At 49.6% G+C, this 17,032-nt stretch overlaps 4 protein-coding genes across 4 annotated transcripts; 3 read left to right on the top strand and 1 right to left on the bottom strand.

Moving 5' to 3' along the window:
• Positions 1-6,007: 6,007 nt before the first annotated feature.
• On the bottom strand, positions 6,008-9,553 carry Vha55 (V-type proton ATPase subunit Vha55). Its single transcript, XM_015183085.2, has 4 exons — positions 9,406-9,553; positions 9,179-9,318; positions 7,091-8,352; positions 6,008-7,023 (listed from the first exon to the last, which is right to left on the bottom strand). The coding sequence occupies exons 2-4, from the start codon at positions 9,249-9,251 to the stop codon at positions 6,886-6,888; spliced, it is 1,473 nt and encodes a 490-aa protein (XP_015038571.1). The 5' UTR covers positions 9,252-9,318; positions 9,406-9,553; the 3' UTR covers positions 6,008-6,885.
• A 1,249-nt stretch (positions 9,554-10,802) lies between these two features.
• Snx3 (sorting nexin 3) lies at positions 10,803-12,904 on the top strand. Its single transcript, XM_001357753.5, has 3 exons — positions 10,803-11,433; positions 11,750-11,845; positions 11,909-12,904. Exons 1-3 carry the CDS (start codon positions 11,257-11,259, stop codon positions 12,137-12,139), a joined length of 504 nt encoding a protein of 167 aa, XP_001357790.1. The 5' UTR covers positions 10,803-11,256; the 3' UTR covers positions 12,140-12,904.
• A 114-nt stretch (positions 12,905-13,018) lies between these two features.
• Positions 13,019-15,407, top strand: Not10 (CCR4-NOT transcription complex subunit 10). Its single transcript, XM_001357754.4, has 6 exons — positions 13,019-13,195; positions 13,264-14,025; positions 14,087-14,414; positions 14,470-14,537; positions 14,610-14,951; positions 15,012-15,407. The coding sequence occupies exons 1-6, from the start codon at positions 13,107-13,109 to the stop codon at positions 15,346-15,348; spliced, it is 1,926 nt and encodes a 641-aa protein (XP_001357791.3). The 5' UTR covers positions 13,019-13,106; the 3' UTR covers positions 15,349-15,407.
• Positions 15,408-15,510: 103 nt separating this feature from the next.
• Positions 15,511-16,880, top strand: LOC6896786 (lipase 3-like). Its single transcript, XM_002136955.3, has 3 exons — positions 15,511-15,619; positions 15,686-16,381; positions 16,440-16,880. Exons 1-3 carry the CDS (start codon positions 15,551-15,553, stop codon positions 16,827-16,829), a joined length of 1,155 nt encoding a protein of 384 aa, XP_002136991.3. The 5' UTR covers positions 15,511-15,550; the 3' UTR covers positions 16,830-16,880.
• Positions 16,881-17,032: the final 152 nt, after the last annotated feature.

Genomic DNA, 17,032 nt, shown 5'->3' with positions numbered 1-17,032 from the left:
ATTAATGCGAGCACATCGTTATTGTTGTTTACCGCTGCCTTCTGGCGTCAGTCTCCTGCCTCCTGCCGCCTGTCGCCTGCCTTCTGCCTCCTGCCGCTGTGATTGCCGCATGTGTCGAGGCTCTTAAGTGACAAATAATTAACAGCACTTGTCCCGCAGGGAGAGAGAGGGAGAGCAGCGTGGAGTAAGTGCCCTCAGAGACTGTAGACTGTAGACTGTAAGCCGCCTCAAGGATGCCGCCCTCGTCCGTCCCTCCGTCGGAGTGCTCCATAATCTGTTTAATGTAATTTGCAATTTATATTAACCTATTGGAATTACATTGGCAGCAGCCGAAGCATCACAAGTAATGAAAAAAGAAGTAAGTTAAATCCCCCTATCATCTGCTCCTTTTTGCCTTTTCCTTTCCTTTTCCTGCTCCTCAGGACTTTCTCAGGGCCACTTCCGTTTCCGCTGGGGAGGCGCGGAAGTAATTTGAAGTCGGCGCATTTCTTTCTTGATCATTTTTAATATGTTTAATGGAAAACTCGGTTTGCACTGCTGCCTTTTGGCCATCTTCTCTCTCAACAATCTTAGCACGCGGATGTGGATATGGGGCTGCAGATGCGGATGGGGATGGGGCATGGGGCATGGGGATGCCGATCCGGATGCGAGATGGCGATGGCAAAGAGTGAGAGAGTACCTCGACAGCATCGATTTCTCCTGTGTATCAAATGCATTATGAGCGTGATTTATTCATAACGGTGCGCGGCGAATGCAAATTTTCGACATGTAACTGCAATTTGCATACATTCTTGCCACTGCTCTTTCGTGCAGCATGCAGCAGCAGCGGCAGAGGCAGCGGCAGCGGCAGACACGGGACGAGTGACGAGTCATCTAAGCAAAAGCCTGGCATACTTATGGGTGTGTGCCCCATAAAATATTGTTGCCAGAGTACATGAAAATGGTGGATGCCCCTGCACACACGCACACTCCCACACACACACACACTCACACACCGATGTGTGAGAAAACACTTTGCCAGCGTCTGCTACAGTCCCCTCTGTTCCCCTGTTCCCCTGTTCCCCTGCACCTCTGTACCTCCTCGGAGGCTGTCGCATAAACGAGTTTATGTTGCAAGTTAGTACGCGCAATTTGCAATTTGATGTTCACCTCCGCCCCCGCCCCCGCCACCGCCCCGCCTCCCGCCTGCAGCTAGTATCTGTTCAGCGCATAAGTCTCTGTCTGTGTGTGTGTGTGTGGCAAGTAACTCGGCAATCAAAATTATGGTAATTTGGCAAGCTCGACTGCGTGTCTTTGAGGGCCCACTTAATCTACTTTATGGCCCAGTGCCCCAAGCGGGGGCAGACAAGTTACTTAGCCGCGAATCCTAGTTCGATTGTCACAGCTCCGCAGACCTGTTAACGATCCAAAGGCAAGGTCCTTAGCTCTCGGTAATGGATTTTTAAAAATCTCTCCGACTGCGACTCAACGACCTCATCAGGGCAGCAGCTGCAGCACGAAATTAAACTGCCATCGCCGCCGCCTGCCCGTAACTGATGCGGCAGGCGGTTGCAACGTCGATTGCTGCAACCGAAATGCATTTAGCCTCCACTCGACGTACTCTGGCGCACGTGGCAGAGCCAGCCAGCCGCACATGTCCGCACAGAAGTACACACATTACTCGTGGCAGCTGAAACACAAAAGCAACGAAAAGCTGAATGGGAAAATGGGAAAATCGAGTGCAACAAGGCGGCAAACAAAGAGCCAAAAATGCCATATTCCATATGGGTGCAACATGTATTTTTGAGAAGTGCATGCCTCACAGCAGCGGCAATAACTAGTGCAACAGAAAGAACCGAGTGGGGCATGATTGACGTGACAATCCCCCACGCACGCACACTATCAAAGTGCACTCTACACACACACACACCACAGCAGAAACTGGAAAATGAAAAACCAAATTGTTAAATAAATATTCATGCAATGCAGTCGAATGGGAGACTCTTCTTTTTTGTCCCTCCTTCTTTTCAATACCCTTGCAAAGGGTACTGCCCACGAGTTCTCATTGCTTACAAGGAAGTATTTCTGACCCTCGAAGGTCCTAGTCCTGAGTATCTGTGTATTAAAATCGAGTCCCTTGTCCCTCTTTTTTAAGTGGCCATCTCCTCTGGAAGGACACTAATACTGAACCAACTACAGGTTCCGAGAATTCAGATAATTCCTCATAGACGTGGTCCCGTCTTTTCTGAGACTTTGCCACCGAATTTCTTGGCGTCGATCTTCGAAGCAGGGCTCTCCTCTCTTTCTCCTCCTCTCTCTCCTCTCTGTTATCTCTGTAGACTCTGTTGCTCTCTATCCCACATAGATTATCATCGAAGTACTAGATACTTGTTTCAGTTGAATCCCATCAAATTTGATTGAAATTCTTGCAACTCCAATATCAGTTTCTGATATCTGCCCTCCGCAAGGGTATTTGCAGCTCCTTTTCCCAGATGTTGGCTTACGTTTTGCTTATTGGAATTGTACTTTTTTGTGAACTTTTTTTGTGGCACTCGTTCCGATTGTCGTGTTTGCATTGACTTTTTCAACAGCCCCTGCCACGGCCCGCCATGGAAACCGGTAATTGAATTAAGCGCCCGCTGACATACTCGTAACGACAGGGCTGGCAGGGCAGCAGTACTGGCAGTCGAACAATGAATTAGCCGAATAAATGTACGGCTTAAAGGCCCGGCCAAACGGCATAAAAAACGCCAGAGATCCCTTGCTCTGGCGGTGGCTTACGGGGACTTTTCACAGGAAGACCCTTTTCCCTTTTGTGGGTTTATCGGGAGGACGGTGATGGTGATGGTGATGGTGATGGTGACTGATAAGCAAAAGGGTCGCAATTAGTAGGTGTCCTGCTGCTGCCGGCTGCCTCTGGAGCCGGTTAATATCGAACTGGTGCGCTTTGATATTGGAGCACGTAGCGGGCCAAATAATCTGGGCAGGCTATTAAATTTCATGGGACGGCTTCGGAGCAGTCAGCAATTGGCATTCTCGGAGCTCGGATTGGTTTCTCACAAAAGTTTTCCCCATTCGATACGCATGAAAATCAAACTACAATTAGAAGCAGGGTCCAAAGACGAAAATCTGATTCCCGGCCAAAGCCAAAGCCAGAACCAGAGACGGAGTCGGAGTCGGCAAGTCATGGAGTCGTTGCCGGGGGCGGCTGCCTGCCCATTGAGGCATTAAATGTCACACAGATACACACTCACACGCGGCCGGACAGGACACCCAAGGAGGGGTGGGGCAGGAGGGGCTCCATTTGTTTTTATGCTTATGCAGCAGAACGGGCCAGAGCAGAACTATTCTCAGGGCAGCCCCCCGCCTGGTTGCTGGCAGTGACGCATCGAATTATCTGCGATCCGGGCTTAGCTAACAGCAGGATAAATATCCTGCAGCCCAAAGGACAGTAGTTCCATCAAACGGTTGGCGGCAGGCGGCCTCAATTTGTTTAATATTTAATGCACAACAACAGACCAAAGACCAAGGCAAGTCCCAGGGCCAAGTCGGTGGCCGAGGGCACAACTTTTTATAAAATATCGTCCGGGGTCGGTGGCGGACAAGTTTGTGGGCTTTTCCTTTTGTGGGCTTTCCCTTTTGTGTGATTTATTTAGTTAAGCTGTCCCCAAATCCAAGCAATGCACAAATCCGGCCCACAAATTATGGAAGCGGACAGCAGAAGCCAGTCGGGGTCCGGGTCCGGGCTTCAACTATTTCAGCTTCATTTCGAGTGAAGATGGCGAGCCGTCTTCCTGTCCGCCTGTCTGCCTATCCGCCTGCCTGCCTGCTTGACTGTATTGAATGAGACGCACGAGCGAGCAGGACCAGGACTAGGCCCAGGAGGAGGAGCGGGACCCGTGCTTGGGGGGGACCTAGGTGATAGACGCTTGACACATGGGGGTCCGAGACCTTTGCCAAAGTGTTAAATTGGTCAGCACTCCAGCGTAAGACGGAGTGTGTGCCCATGGCGACTGAGGACCTGCGAACCTGTGATCCTGTGGGCCCCTCAGTTTCACAGCCCCTCGAACGCCTCAAAGAAGGAGCTGAGACGGGAGCTGGAGCTAGCGTTTCACTGCAAATGAGTTAATTAGATGATTTAGTTGGCGCGTTTTTGGCGCCACCAAGCCACATTAATTATAGACCCCAGGCGGAGTGTGTTTCCCCTTGAGCTCCACATATTTACACAACCATTTAATCAGCCCACAAACCGGGATGTGCCTCGGGGGATGCCCATTGCCTCCTGATTGCCGCCTTTCATGTCCCCCCATCTGTTCGGGCTCGTTAAAAGCCGCATTCAAACGTTTTCCAAAACGCGTATTAGGAAACCTTTTAGACGAGTTCATTAATCGCAGCGGTTCTGTCGAGGCGCCACTAACTTGGGGCCCTGCCAGCTGTCTAAGTGGTTTGGTCGGCTCACGAAAGTTGCAGATGTGGGATGCGGAAACGAGGGAACGCATAAGGACAGTGTCTGCCAAGTGGGCCAGCCCACACTTGCCTTGCATTGACCATGACCGTGAACCTTGATGAGGCCCCCGCCCGCCCTGGGCCCGCCCTGGGCCCTGCCTGATGCCTCCTAATGATGCCAGACAAACGTCTCGAAATGAGCTCACACCGGGACCCTGGCCCCCGTCCCCCAACCTCACTGCATTCCCACTTGAGCCCATGCTTTTGACATTGCCCATCAGCCGCCCATCAGTAGGTAGCCTTGTCATAAGCCCACTGTGATGCAGTCTGCCGACGAGATAAAGATGAAAATCTTTTGCGCAGTGGGCGGCCAATTGTCCTAGATGGTACTGCGATTGGGGGTCGGCACGCCTGCACCCCCTCCCTCCCTCCATCCCTCTGTGACCCGTCGCGTAAGCTGCTTAAATTGCAACAGGCAGGCTTCAACTGTTGGGGGGGAAATCACTCGAGCTTCGCTTTGATTACCGAAACCAAACGGGAACTCGAAAAAAAGCAAACCCGAGAAGATTCCAACAATTGGCCAAAAGTTTGAGAGGAGAAAAGTTTTGTTTGTAGTCCCGTCACTGGGTGTGCTTTACAGCATCCAACCGCTGACGTCAACCAAATTTTTAACTTCATTTAGAACTCATTAAAAACTTTGGCATAATTGCATAAATTTGCAAAGTCAATGGAAACTTGTCCAGCGAAAGGAAGCAGCTACAGCTGAAGCTGGTACGGATGGTACGGCGCTATTGAACGGACGAGAGGCGGTGGAACCCAAACTGAAACTCGGGCTTCGACGGTGGCCCTCTTGGAATGACGGAGCCGTTTTGTGAGGTCGTTAAACCTAAATTTGTCATTCAATCTGTATTTAAATATTTTTTTAATCATGACTTATTCGAGCTCTCAATTTCCCTTTATCAAGGAACCAAAAGTTCCTTGTGGGTTTTTGTAAATCAAACCACTGTTAAGACAAACTTTCGATAAGTCAAATAAATAGGTCGTGTGTGCAACAGAGACAGCAATAGCAGCAATGCGGAAGCTTTCTCCTCTGTTAACATGAACAGTAGAACGCGCCCGAAAAGAATGTTAGACTAACAGTTAAAGCTCCAGCTCTATAACGATTGAAAGCTCGCAAAGCTATGCCTTGATTTTATATGAAATATAAGTTTAAAAGATTATAGGCAAAGAGTTCTCACAGAAACCAAGGGCCTACCCATCAACCAAACGAAAATCAATTGGAAAGCCTTTTATTTAACATGATTTTGGTGTGTAATTTATTCATCATTTAAATGTTCTATAATTTATACATATACACGAACTATTTACTTTCTTTAAATATATATAGTAGGTATATATTAGTTCAACATTTATTGTTTCTGCTTGTGTTCATGATTATTAAAGGTTGTCGCTGCTAAAAAGATTTATTTGAGCCACATCATAAAGTAATGTTGCAGTAACGACCACAGGCAGGCAACAATCAAATATATGTATGAATCCATGCAACTTGATTTAATTTAGAGACAAAGAAAGAAACAATTACTAATAGTTCTTTGTAGTTTTTTTCATAGATTTTCACTTTAAAATATTTGCTGCATTAAAGCAATGCGTTTTGCACTTATATTCCATTGTTTAGTTGAGTTGCTGTACAAATTGTTCACATGGTTCGGTGCACGGTGCAGGGTGCGGGTGCTAGGTGCAGGGAACCCCCTGGGGCGGGCGAAGGGGGCCGCGCTACGGAAGGAGGGTTTTTTTAATACTTGTGCGAACTGGTGAAACGTCTAACGCAGGCCTGCATGATTGCAGGATTGAAGAAGGGGGGACAATCAGATGGATCAAACGAAAGTAACACACAGAGGCAATTTGTTAATTTTTGTTTTGGAATGCTACGATTCTTTATGCGAAAGTAGTAAGAGAAATTATATAAACGATTCAAAGAGCACACACTTAAAACCTAACAAAAACAGTAAACTTTAACAAAGGATCGACTGATTGGCAACGAATTACAGGACAGTGTGTTGGTATTTTATACGAGTAGTATTTGTGGTGGTTAGGCAATTCTAATTCAATTTATGTACATTTCAAGGGATTGGGTTGGGTTTGATTTCCGACATGCTGACATGATTTCGACGCGATGCTAAAACACTCATTAAAGTAGATTGCTCGTTTTGATGGTAGATAGTATTTAACTAGTTATTGTTGTTGTTTTTGGCTACGCTTCGGCTCTCTGTGTATACACAAATCAGGATTCAACGTAGATAGATATTATGTATGTATTGTGGGTTCATGTATATATAGACGCATACACAGCGGGGATATTGCAGGAGGTGGGGACGCGCCGCACGATGCGCCGCCGCCAGCTTAAATTATGAATGAAACAAAATTTTGGACAAAAATCAAAAACAAAACAATAAACAGAGTCTAATGGCGCGAGTCCCTAGGGTAGAATTCAGCCAAGATGGAGGCTGGGATACGCTTGAGCATCTCCTTGGGGAAGATACGCAGCAACTGCCAGCCAATGTCCAAGGATTCGAAGACAGTGCGGTTCTCGTAGTTGCCCTGCGGAAAAACAACCAATTCATTTGAATGCCCATCAAACAGCAGGAGACCTGCATGCGCGACTCACCTGCGAGATGAAGTTCTTCTCGAACTTGGTCAAGAACTCCAAGTACAGCAAATCGTCGGGCGTCAGGGCCTCCTCACCCACGACAGCCTTCATGGCCTGCACGTCCTTGCCGATGGCGTAGCAAGCGTACAGCTGATTGGAAACATCGGAGTGGTCCTTGCGGGTCATGCCCTCGCCAATGGCGGACTTCATCAGACGTGACAGGGATGGCAGCACGTTGACTGGAGGGTAGATCTGTCTGTTGTGCAGCTGACGATCGACGTAGATCTGGCCCTCGGTAATGTAACCAGTCAAATCGGGAATTGGATGGGTAATATCGTCGTTGGGCATAGTCAGAATGGGGATCTGAGTGATGGAGCCATTGCGACCCTCCACACGACCGGCACGCTCGTAGATGGTGGCCAAATCGGTGTACATGTAACCGGGGAAACCACGACGGCCGGGCACCTCCTCACGGGCAGCGGACACCTCACGCAGGGCCTCGGCGTACGAGGACATGTCGGTCAGGATGACCAGCACGTGCTTCTCGCACTGGTAGGCCAAGAACTCGGCGGCAGTCAGGGCCAGACGGGGCGTGATGATACGCTCGATGGTAGGATCGTTGGCCAAATTCAAGAACAGGCACACGTTCTCCATGGAGCCGTTCTCCTCGAAGTCCTGCTTGAAGAAGCGGGCCGTCTCCATGTTGACACCCATGGCAGCGAACACAATGGCGAAGTTGTCGGTATGGTCATCCAGCACCGACTTTCCTGGCAGCTTGACGAGACCGGCCTGACGACAGATCTGGGCGGCGATTTCGTTGTGGGGCAGACCGGCAGCCGAGAAAATGGGGATCTTCTGGCCACGGGCAATCGAGTTCATCACATCGATGGCAGAGATGCCAGTCTGGATCATTTCCTCGGGGTAGATACGAGACCAGGGATTGATGGGCTGGCCCTGGATGTCCAGGAAGTCCTCGGCCAGGATTGGGGGTCCCTTGTCGATGGGCTTGCCGGAGCCGTTGAACACGCGGCCCAACATGTCCTCCGACACGGGGGTGCGCAGAATATCGCCGGTGAACTCGCAGAGGGTGTTCTTCGCGTCGATGCCCGAGGTGCCCTCAAACACTTGCACCACGGCCTTGGAGCCGCTGACCTCCAACACCTGTCCGGAGCGGATGGTGCCATCGGCCAGGCGCAGCTGCACGATCTCGGCGAACTTGGGGAACTTGACCTCATCGAGAATGACCAGGGGACCGTTCACACCAGACACCGTCTTGTAGGCTGTTGGCGGAAAATAGTGAAGAAACCAATGGAAAACAAACGGTTAGAAAATTCCTTCCTTGCCATTTCCCAATACCAATCAGATTTCTCTATTTTATCGTTACTCCGTAATTGCAACAAAAAACACGAGTCTAGGCCGCCTGCTCACATGAACCCCTTGGAGAATCTGATAAGAAGGCAACTGTCAAAAGAGAGGTATGGGTGTGGGGGAACTTATGTCAGCTGACTGCCCAACTGGTTTTGGCCGCGGGCCACGAGCTGCAGTGGAAATCTTAGGAGAAATGCCAAATCCAAGCGCAGATAACACTACCAGTCAATAAATAAAAGACAAGATAAATTATTCACAAAATACAGTTGGGCACTCTGTCAGATAAACTAATTAATAGCCAGCAATTACAAAAATTGCTTACAACCACAAATTTAACTACTTTTTCAAGCTTTTACTTCGCCCTCCTCCCACCCCGTTCGCAGTCAGGTGCCTCTGGTTGCGCGCTTTGAATGGCAAGTGCAAACAGCTGATCTATGGTAGTCATGTGACGGCGAAAATTTTCAATAAAAATCCACTCATCACTGCGGACGGGCTCTAGAGTCACGTTTGCCAGTTACGATGGACCAATAATCCCAGTCCGAATATTTTCGAGACAATTGGCTGCTTTATAGAGCAATTGTAAGCTCAATTTGTGGGTGGGATAGGTTTTTATTGATTTTTCGTTGTTCTGCTTTGCACCAGATTCGTACAAACTGTCATGGCGACCCGAGAGTATTTTTGGCAGAAGCAAACCATGAATTTGAATGCATTTGTTCACTTTCTAATTGGAATACTCACTCAAACGGGGCTGGGAGATAAAGTCCCGAGATACGGCAAGGACATGTTCCTTGTGTGCTTGTTGGGCGTTCATTTTGCACAATGAATTTTCTTTCTACACCGATTCGCCTCTACCTTGGAAGTGCACAGCAAATTTCGAGCTGCAAAGAAAATATTCAACTTTAGCTGGACTGTGTTTTCACTTGCTCAGTGGTATTTAGAGACAGATTGCGTCGAGCAACACATACAATTTTTCAGCTTCGAATAATACTGAGCGACACAAACGCACAATTTTGAGCCTGCGAAGTGGTTGCGAGCACGAAGAAAAATTACTCTGGAATCGAAGTCTGTGTAAAATTTGTTGTGACGTCACGTGCCATCACATGACTCTAGGGTTGTCAAATATGCGATGATGTATCGATATATATTTTTGTGACAATATATTTGTAGGTAGGGGATTTAATGTTGATTGGGACATTTTTGTGGAATATATGATCAACGGAGGTACTTTTCAGAGTTTAGGGCAGATCGACACTATTTTTCCGTTGTCCCACGTTGTTAATTTACATATACCAGCGACTTTTGATGTTTCTCATCGATGCTCAGGGTAGACTAGTGAAAATATCGGTACTTTTGTGCGATAATGGAATATCCATGCTCTGGCGGCCCCTTGGAGTACTTGAATGGGAAAACGGCGCACTGGATTTAAAAATTGTTTGGAATTTCATCAATTGAGAATGGCTGGGCCCAGAATTCTCATGGAACATTCAGTACACCAACACATGCATATGTACAAAAGCTTCTCACTAGAGCCATAATTTGTTGACTAACTGAACAGTTTTGCTTCTCGGCCTGTCTGGAGCAGGACATAAGGAGTGTCAGGAGGATTGACAGTACGGCCTTCTTCGGGGAGCTTTAAATAAGGAAGGTATGGTTAAACGGCTAAACCTTAGCGGATTTGCCGCCTATGAAGCCCATTGTCCTCATCATGCGTGATCCCGAGCTGCACGAAATACATGTCTACTAAACCTCGTCGCAGGCCAAAAAGAGCATGGCCGTCTACCAAACGTATGTGATCGCCAGGAATGACTAAGAACGGCGTCATTATTGCCGGCTACTGTGTGGAGGGTCCTCTGGCGAAGATCATTCTCTCGGAGCCGGAGGAGATTGCCACGGTCTCGGTCGGAGCTGCCCCCCAACATGTCCGCCGACATGAAGATCTACAAACCGTCGATCTGTGTTTCTAGGGCGAGAAGACAGCCAAGGGTGATGGGGATTCTTGAGGCCAAGATCCCCAAGAATCATCTTCTGGCCACTTCCGATCTTCGCAGTATGTACTGAAATGACTATTGCCCCCTCCCAAAAATAGTTCATTTACGAAAATTAACAGAATGCACGAATTTCGGTCATGGACAGAGAACTATTAACCCATTGTCGACCAGTTGGTACTAAACTAAACTCCACGAAAATTGTAGATCTTGAAGAATTTTATCCCAGTTCAGATGAAAGATATCGTTGAGTCTTTTGTAAGTAAAGAGAAAGGATAGTATGGATCTACAAGAACAATTTACAAGCAGTGTTATTTTCCGCAATTTAGCTCAGGTTTTTCAACGCTGTAAAAATATAGGGGGATTAACTGGGTTAACTTCAGTTGATTCATCGGTACATTTCTGAGGTTCAGCCGATATATATCATCGATGATTTTCTAGTGATTATTGGAAAGTTTTTTAATGGAACGTTTAATTAAATTATATTAGTTGTTTATTTGGTGCACACACAAAAGCGGTTGCAAGCGCATACAGTGCCGCACCGAACGCCGAACTGAAGCTGAGGACAGCAGAAATCTCGGAATTTTCTCGAAGTCCATCCGCCCGCATACCGTGGCAACAAAAACAACTGCAGCGGCCAGCGAGCACACAAAGAGAGGACAGCACCATTCCACGCATCGCACTACGACCAACGCAAAACCAGTTTCCCGTGCGCCTCTTTATTCGATTCGCATTGCAGCCCCCCGCTCCCGCAAACTCTGCTGCGGCGGAATTCGGTGCCACACTAAGGGGCGTCTATAGTTTCTACCGACCTCGCGAGTGAACTGCATTATGATGGTGGAGTCCGACGGTACTGCCGATGCAACTCGCCGCCTTAACGTGAAGAAACAGACACTGGACGATGCGTATGCAGTGCCCGCCAACTTCCTCGAAATCGATGTGGTCAATCCGCTGACCACCATGGCGGCGGGCAAGAAGCGCTACACGGACTACGAAGTTCGCATGCGGGTGAGTTGTGGCAGAGGGGCGGTGCCGATCCCATTGTCGCTGAGTGTGCAAAAATTGCCCAAAACAGTTGATAACTGTTAAATGTGTGTGTGTGTGTGGGAGCGAGGGACGGGGCTGTGATTGTGTTTGCGTTCGTGTGTCCGGGTGATACGCCTATTAAGCCGAGCGATAATTATTAGTCACAATTGCAGTCCGCTGGCACCGATCCGGGCCTTGAGTAATTTGATTTCACTGTATGGACAGTCAATGCGGGTTCGTGCCCTCGAGGAATTTGTCATTAATCCCAGCTTTTCCTCTGTTTTCCTCCCTCTTTCAGACAAACTTGCCGGTCTTCAAGGTGAAGGAATCGAGCGTGAGACGGCGTTACAGCGACTTTGAGTGGCTAAGAAACGAGCTGGAAAGGGACAGCAAGGTAAGCAAATCGTAATCCATCAATGGAAATCTTGATAATACCACTATCTCTCTGATTCTTAAGATTGTGGTGCCGCCGCTGCCGGGGAAAGCCTGGAAGAGGCAGATGCCATTCCGCGGCGACGAGGGCATCTTCGACGAGAGCTTCATCGAGGAGCGCCGCAAGGGCCTGGAGGCGTTCATCAACAAGATAGCCGGTCATCCCCTGGCGCAGAATGAGCGCTGTCTGCATATGTTCCTCCAGGAGAATGTCATCGACAAGAACTATGTGCCGGGAAAGATACGGAACACATAAGGAGGCGGCGCCGAAGACGACAACAGAATCAACAGCAATGCAATGAAGCAACAACTCGAACGAACAAAACCGTTACGAACTCTATTAGGGAGTAGACCCGATCCGTGTGTATGTGTATGTGTGTGTGTGCTTAGCAAGATTAAGAAGAAACGAAGAACTGGATGGGAGGGACGGTCGAGAGAAGGAGCGTAGAAGTAGAAGTAAAGGAATCTGTTTATTATTCGGCGCAGACGGAAGTGCAGTGGAAGCGGAAGTGCAAGTGGACTTGACGTCGCTGCTGCTGCTGCTGCCGCTGCTGCTGCCGAAGCTGCTGCTCAGTTAATGTTGAAGCATTGGGAGTTTTTAAATGCTAAATTCAAGTTTATATGGTATACATACATTATATACAATATATTATACAAACAATACATATATTTACATAATAGTGTACATAATACATACATACCTACCACGCCCACTCATTGATTGACGTGTCCTCTCTATCCCCCAATGCAAGTCCCGTTGCCAAATGTCTTGGCAGCTCCATTCCCCCGCCTCTGAAGCGGGACCCCAGCCCGCCCCCGTCAGTGTAGTTGTGCGAAATTTTTGAATTATTCTTGGTTTTTTGTCAAAATGCAGCAGTAAGAAAGCAGCAAAAGTTATATGTATACCCTCCCTCGGCCCCAAGAAATGGAAACCGTCAAACTATATGAAAATTATTGAATATTTTGAATCAATTTAGTGAATAATATTGTACTTCGAATCAAATTAAAATAATTAAAACAACAAAAAGCGCCGTTTATCAGTTTTGATAACGATTTTAAAATCGGAAATTGTTCAAACTGCCGGCGAGGCGCCGCTGCGCAGGGCTGCACAATCGCATGCAGGCAGACTGTGCGAGTGAGACAGATCTACGCGTGCTGCTCGAAATCTGCTTCGCCAACCCTGACGAGTCGTGTGTGTTTTTTGTTTTTTATTTGTTTTTGGCATGGACTCGGCGGATTCTCCTACAAAAACGCAATCCAGCGAAGATGAAAACTACAGCTTACTGTGCCAAGCCCACGAACAATTCAACAAGTAAGCCTCCCGCATGAATTCCGCAGCTACAGACCCGGCAATACAGACCTGTTCCACACCCTTTGCAGCACCGAGTACGACCGCTGCCTGGAGCTCCTACAGCAACTCGACACGAAGGGCGAGAGCAGTGGGCCCATCCTGCGGCACAATCGGGCCGTCGTGAACTTCTACAGGAGCGGCTGCACCCAGCACGCGACGCTGCTGCAGGAGCTGGAGGAGCTGGCCACCGACGTGAAGGCACCCCAGGATATGGGAGAGACAGGTGGCGGGCTGTCCCTGAAGCAGGGCGCCAGTGCGGCTACTGTGGCCAGGTACAACAAGGCGGTCATCTATTACCACCGGCACATGTATGGCACGGCGCTGGAGAAACTGGCTCCACTGGTGGCCAGACTGGAGGCGCTGGAAAAGGCCATGTCTGCGCTGGTGGCAACCCTTCAGCTGCAGCTGCTGCTGGCCACCAACCAGCTGAACCGCGCCGAGGCCTTTCTGGACTACTTACAGTACACGCTGAACCTGGTGGACAAGGCGCCGAGCAGCAATCCCGATGAGGTCGTCCCGGCGACAGCCACAACCGCCGCGGCCACGCCCAGTACAGTGGTGGCTGCCCAGGGCTCGGATGCGGCGGTGGCACGCGCCGCGGGGGACACCAGTGGCAGCCTTCAGCTGTTGCAGCTCCTGACGCATGTACTCAATCGGAAACCGGTGGTCATAACGGAGGACGGGACGCCCCATTACGCGGCGCTCAGGGCGCAGCAGTACTACATCATGAAGGACTTCCAGATGGCCGCCAAGCAGCTGATGCGCATCAACAACGAGTGCACTCAGGCAGGGTAAATCCTTGAAAGCAGCCAATCCTACAGCTAGAGCTAACAGCTGTTCCTTCTCTTGCAGCACTGTAACTCCCCAGCTGAGCACCTGCATTGCCAACAATATGGGCGTCATCCACCTGAGAGTGCGTCACTATGCTATAGCGGCAAAGTTCTTTCAAAACGCCCTGAACTTCGATAAGCAGCTGGCATCGAATCTGAGGGAGAGCACCCTCCAGACGATGAGCTCGGCGCACTCGTGTGAGATCCTGTACAACCTTGGCATCGCCATGCTCCATCTGCGCCGTCCAAAGGAGGCCTTTCAGTGCCTACTCGTGCCCGTCAAGCAGTTCCACAGCAATCCGCGACTCTGGTTGCGCATGGCCGAGGCTTGCATCATGGAGCACGAGGCAGTACGTTCCACATAACCAATACATAATCATGGAGATAATTTATTTGACTTTGCAGAACCTGGCAGAGGACGAACGTCAGTCGTTAGCTGGAGCCGCATCCCCGCCTTCATCCAGGACATATGCGTAAGTGCTGCCCTGACTCCAGATAAAAAATGGTTGAGCATTTTTTAGCTTATATTTTCCACTGTCCCACAGGCCGCAATCGGCCGGCGTGCCCGAGCCAACCCTAGAGTTTGCGGCTCTGTGCCTGCGCAGCGCTCTTACCCTGACGCTGCACCACAAGGCCAACTTTCATATAGATGCCACGCAGGAGGAGACCCCTGAGCAGACGGAGCACGCGCATAGGTCGTGGCGCCAGCTGCAGGACAATAATTTTTGCAACCCATCGAAACCGGTCAGCCTAGAATCGCTTGAAAACATGCTGGCCGCCATCTATGCGGCCCACAGCTTCGTCTCGCTGCGCCTGGGGGACCATGTGACGGCCCTGGACATGGCCGAGCACCTCCTGCGGGGCGAGCGTCTTTCGGATGCACACAAGTAACCATTCCTCGATTATTATCAGATTTCTGATTACTAAGCCACTTCCTGTATCCACAGACTGCTGGGTCATATGTACGCAGGGGAGGCGCTGATGCTGATGGACAAAGCCGCAGAGGCACGCGACCATCTGGATCCGACATTCGTCAGCTCTCTGGACGCCTTCGACCTGGAGACGCGCGACTGGCAGCTAAAGTCGCTGGACGCGGCCCAGAATGTGGTGCGATACAACCTGGCAGTGGCCATGACCCTGCAGAACGACTACCAGCAGGCGAAAACGTTTCTAGCCACACTCACCCACTCGATTGTGAGCATCAAGGCGTTGGCGTTGCGTCGCTATATAGACCTCAAGCTGGGAGCGGCCGCCAACGCCGTTTCCGCTGGAGCGCTCAGTTAGACAAACAAAAAATTGTGTAAATACAACGGATTGTAAATATAGAGAAATCAAGAACTTGACCGACCCGGCCGAAGAGTTTTCACTCGCACGTTTCATCTGGAATTTTTAGCGCTTTCGGCCGTCAACAATTGCTCGACAAACCATGGAAAATCGTGTAATTACTCTCGCTATAAGTAACCTCAAGAGATTTAACCAGTTAGCGATGAATAGCCGACTGGTTCTGTTACTGTTAGCTGCTGGCGGCCTCGTCGACTTTGCCACATCGAATTCTGTGAGTGCCACAAACCAGTCAGCTCAGGAGAATCACTTCCTATGACAATGCTTTTTCCCTCCCAAGCTGGATCTCGTTGGCAAGCACAACTATCCGGTGGAGCAGCACAAGCTGGCGACCAGCGATGGCTACATTCTCACCATATTTCGCATTCCATATTCGCCGCGTAATGGAGAGGCGCGAGCACACAAGGCAGCTGTCTTTCTGCAGCACGGTATCACTGGGTCCTCCGACGACTGGCTGCTCAACGGCCCCAGCAGTGGGCTGCCATTTCTGCTGGCCGATGCGGGCTTCGATGTGTGGCTGGGCAACTCTCGGGGCAATTCGTACGGACGCGCGCACAACGGACTGGATCCCAAGAAGGCAGCATTCTGGGAGTTCAGCTGGCACGAGATCGGTGCCTACGACCTGCCAGCCCAGATCGATTACGTGCTTGGGGTCACGCACCAGCCGGCGCTGCATTTTATTGGTCACTCGCAGGGCGGTACCGCGTACCTGGTGATGCTCGCGGAGCATCCGGAATACAATGATAAAATACTGACGACAAATCTGCTGGCACCCCTGGCCTTCTGCAGTCACATGAGGTCGCAGCTCATGACGATGGTTCTGAAGGTAGAAGATTACATGGTTGAGGGGGAATATAGCCCCGGTAGCCTGACGCAGCACAAGTCCTCCGACGCATTCTGTGCCGCTCCGTTGTGGAAGCATGTCTGTCAAGACATCTTGTTCACGCTCATTGCTGGCAAATCTCCTCACATTAAGGTGAGTAGGATGCGGCGTCCTCGAAGGCATCGGATAACCCAGCTCCATACCGCCGCAGAAACTCACCGCGAAGCTTCAAAAGACTGCGACGTCGGGGTTCTCCAACAGGCTGCTGAAGCACTACGCCCAGGTTTTCAAGACGGGACGCTTCGCCAAGTACGACTACGGGAGTGCCACGAATCTACGGGTTTACGGTACGAGAAGGCCACCACTCTACGCCCTGAGCAACGTTGCTCCGTTAACAGTGAACATGTTCTACAGCGACAGCGACCAGTTGCTGTCGGTCGAGGATGCTGAGACACTTGCCCAGCGGATTAGTGCCATTCAGCATCATGTGGAGGTGGAAGACTGGAACCATTTGGATTTTCTTTACGCCACAAACGTGGTGAAGGTCATCTACCGAGATCTTATTCAATCAATCCGTGACCATAATCCAAGGCTCATCTGATTTGCATGCTACTTAAATACATGCCGTAAAAGGCTTGCTCTTAATCCTCTATCCTTTTAGTCTCGAACCATTTTCTAGAGGCACTACAACGTATAATAGCCAAGGTTTCCATATACTTTTGTGCCTTTTATACCCTTGTTTTGCTTTACTATATTCTCCTATAAGAATTGTGATTCTTAATACGAGTTTTTCCTCAAAGTCTT

The sequence above is a fragment of the Drosophila pseudoobscura genome, chromosome 2, assembly GCF_009870125.1.
Source record: "Drosophila pseudoobscura strain MV-25-SWS-2005 chromosome 2, UCI_Dpse_MV25, whole genome shotgun sequence".
NCBI lineage: Eukaryota > Metazoa > Arthropoda > Insecta > Diptera > Drosophilidae > Drosophila > Drosophila pseudoobscura.
The sequence above is the reverse complement of the archived record's forward strand: the minus strand, read 5'-3'. Positions and strand labels throughout refer to the sequence as shown.

What these genes read in the sequence shown, in the direction of transcription:
- Snx3 (XM_001357753.5), top strand. Translation starts at nt 11,257, where the DNA reads ATGATGGTGGAGTCCGACGGTACTGCCGATGCAACTCGCCGCCTTAAC. An exon ending in ACTACGAAGTTCGCATGCGG is followed by an intron (nt 11,434 to 11,749) that starts GTGAGTTGTGGC and finishes TCCCTCTTTCAG; the next exon opens with ACAAACTTGCCGGTCTTCAA. An exon ending in AGCTGGAAAGGGACAGCAAG is followed by an intron (nt 11,846 to 11,908) that starts GTAAGCAAATCG and finishes CTGATTCTTAAG; the next exon opens with ATTGTGGTGCCGCCGCTGCC.
- Vha55 (XM_015183085.2), bottom strand. Translation starts at nt 9,251, where the DNA reads ATGAACGCCCAACAAGCACACAAGGAACATGTCCTTGCCGTATCTCGG. An exon ending in TATCTCCCAGCCCCGTTTGA is followed by an intron (nt 8,353 to 9,178) that starts GTGAGTATTCCA and finishes TTCCGCCAACAG; the next exon opens with CCTACAAGACGGTGTCTGGT. An exon ending in AGAAGAACTTCATCTCGCAG is followed by an intron (nt 7,024 to 7,090) that starts GTGAGTCGCGCA and finishes GTTTTTCCGCAG; the next exon opens with GGCAACTACGAGAACCGCAC.
- LOC6896786 (XM_002136955.3), top strand. Translation starts at nt 15,551, where the DNA reads ATGAATAGCCGACTGGTTCTGTTACTGTTAGCTGCTGGCGGCCTCGTC. An exon ending in ACTTTGCCACATCGAATTCT is followed by an intron (nt 15,620 to 15,685) that starts GTGAGTGCCACA and finishes TTCCCTCCCAAG; the next exon opens with CTGGATCTCGTTGGCAAGCA. An exon ending in GCAAATCTCCTCACATTAAG is followed by an intron (nt 16,382 to 16,439) that starts GTGAGTAGGATG and finishes ATACCGCCGCAG; the next exon opens with AAACTCACCGCGAAGCTTCA.
- Not10 (XM_001357754.4), top strand. Translation starts at nt 13,107, where the DNA reads ATGGACTCGGCGGATTCTCCTACAAAAACGCAATCCAGCGAAGATGAA. An exon ending in GCCCACGAACAATTCAACAA is followed by an intron (nt 13,196 to 13,263) that starts GTAAGCCTCCCG and finishes CACCCTTTGCAG; the next exon opens with CACCGAGTACGACCGCTGCC. An exon ending in CCTTCATCCAGGACATATGC is followed by an intron (nt 14,538 to 14,609) that starts GTAAGTGCTGCC and finishes ACTGTCCCACAG; the next exon opens with GCCGCAATCGGCCGGCGTGC.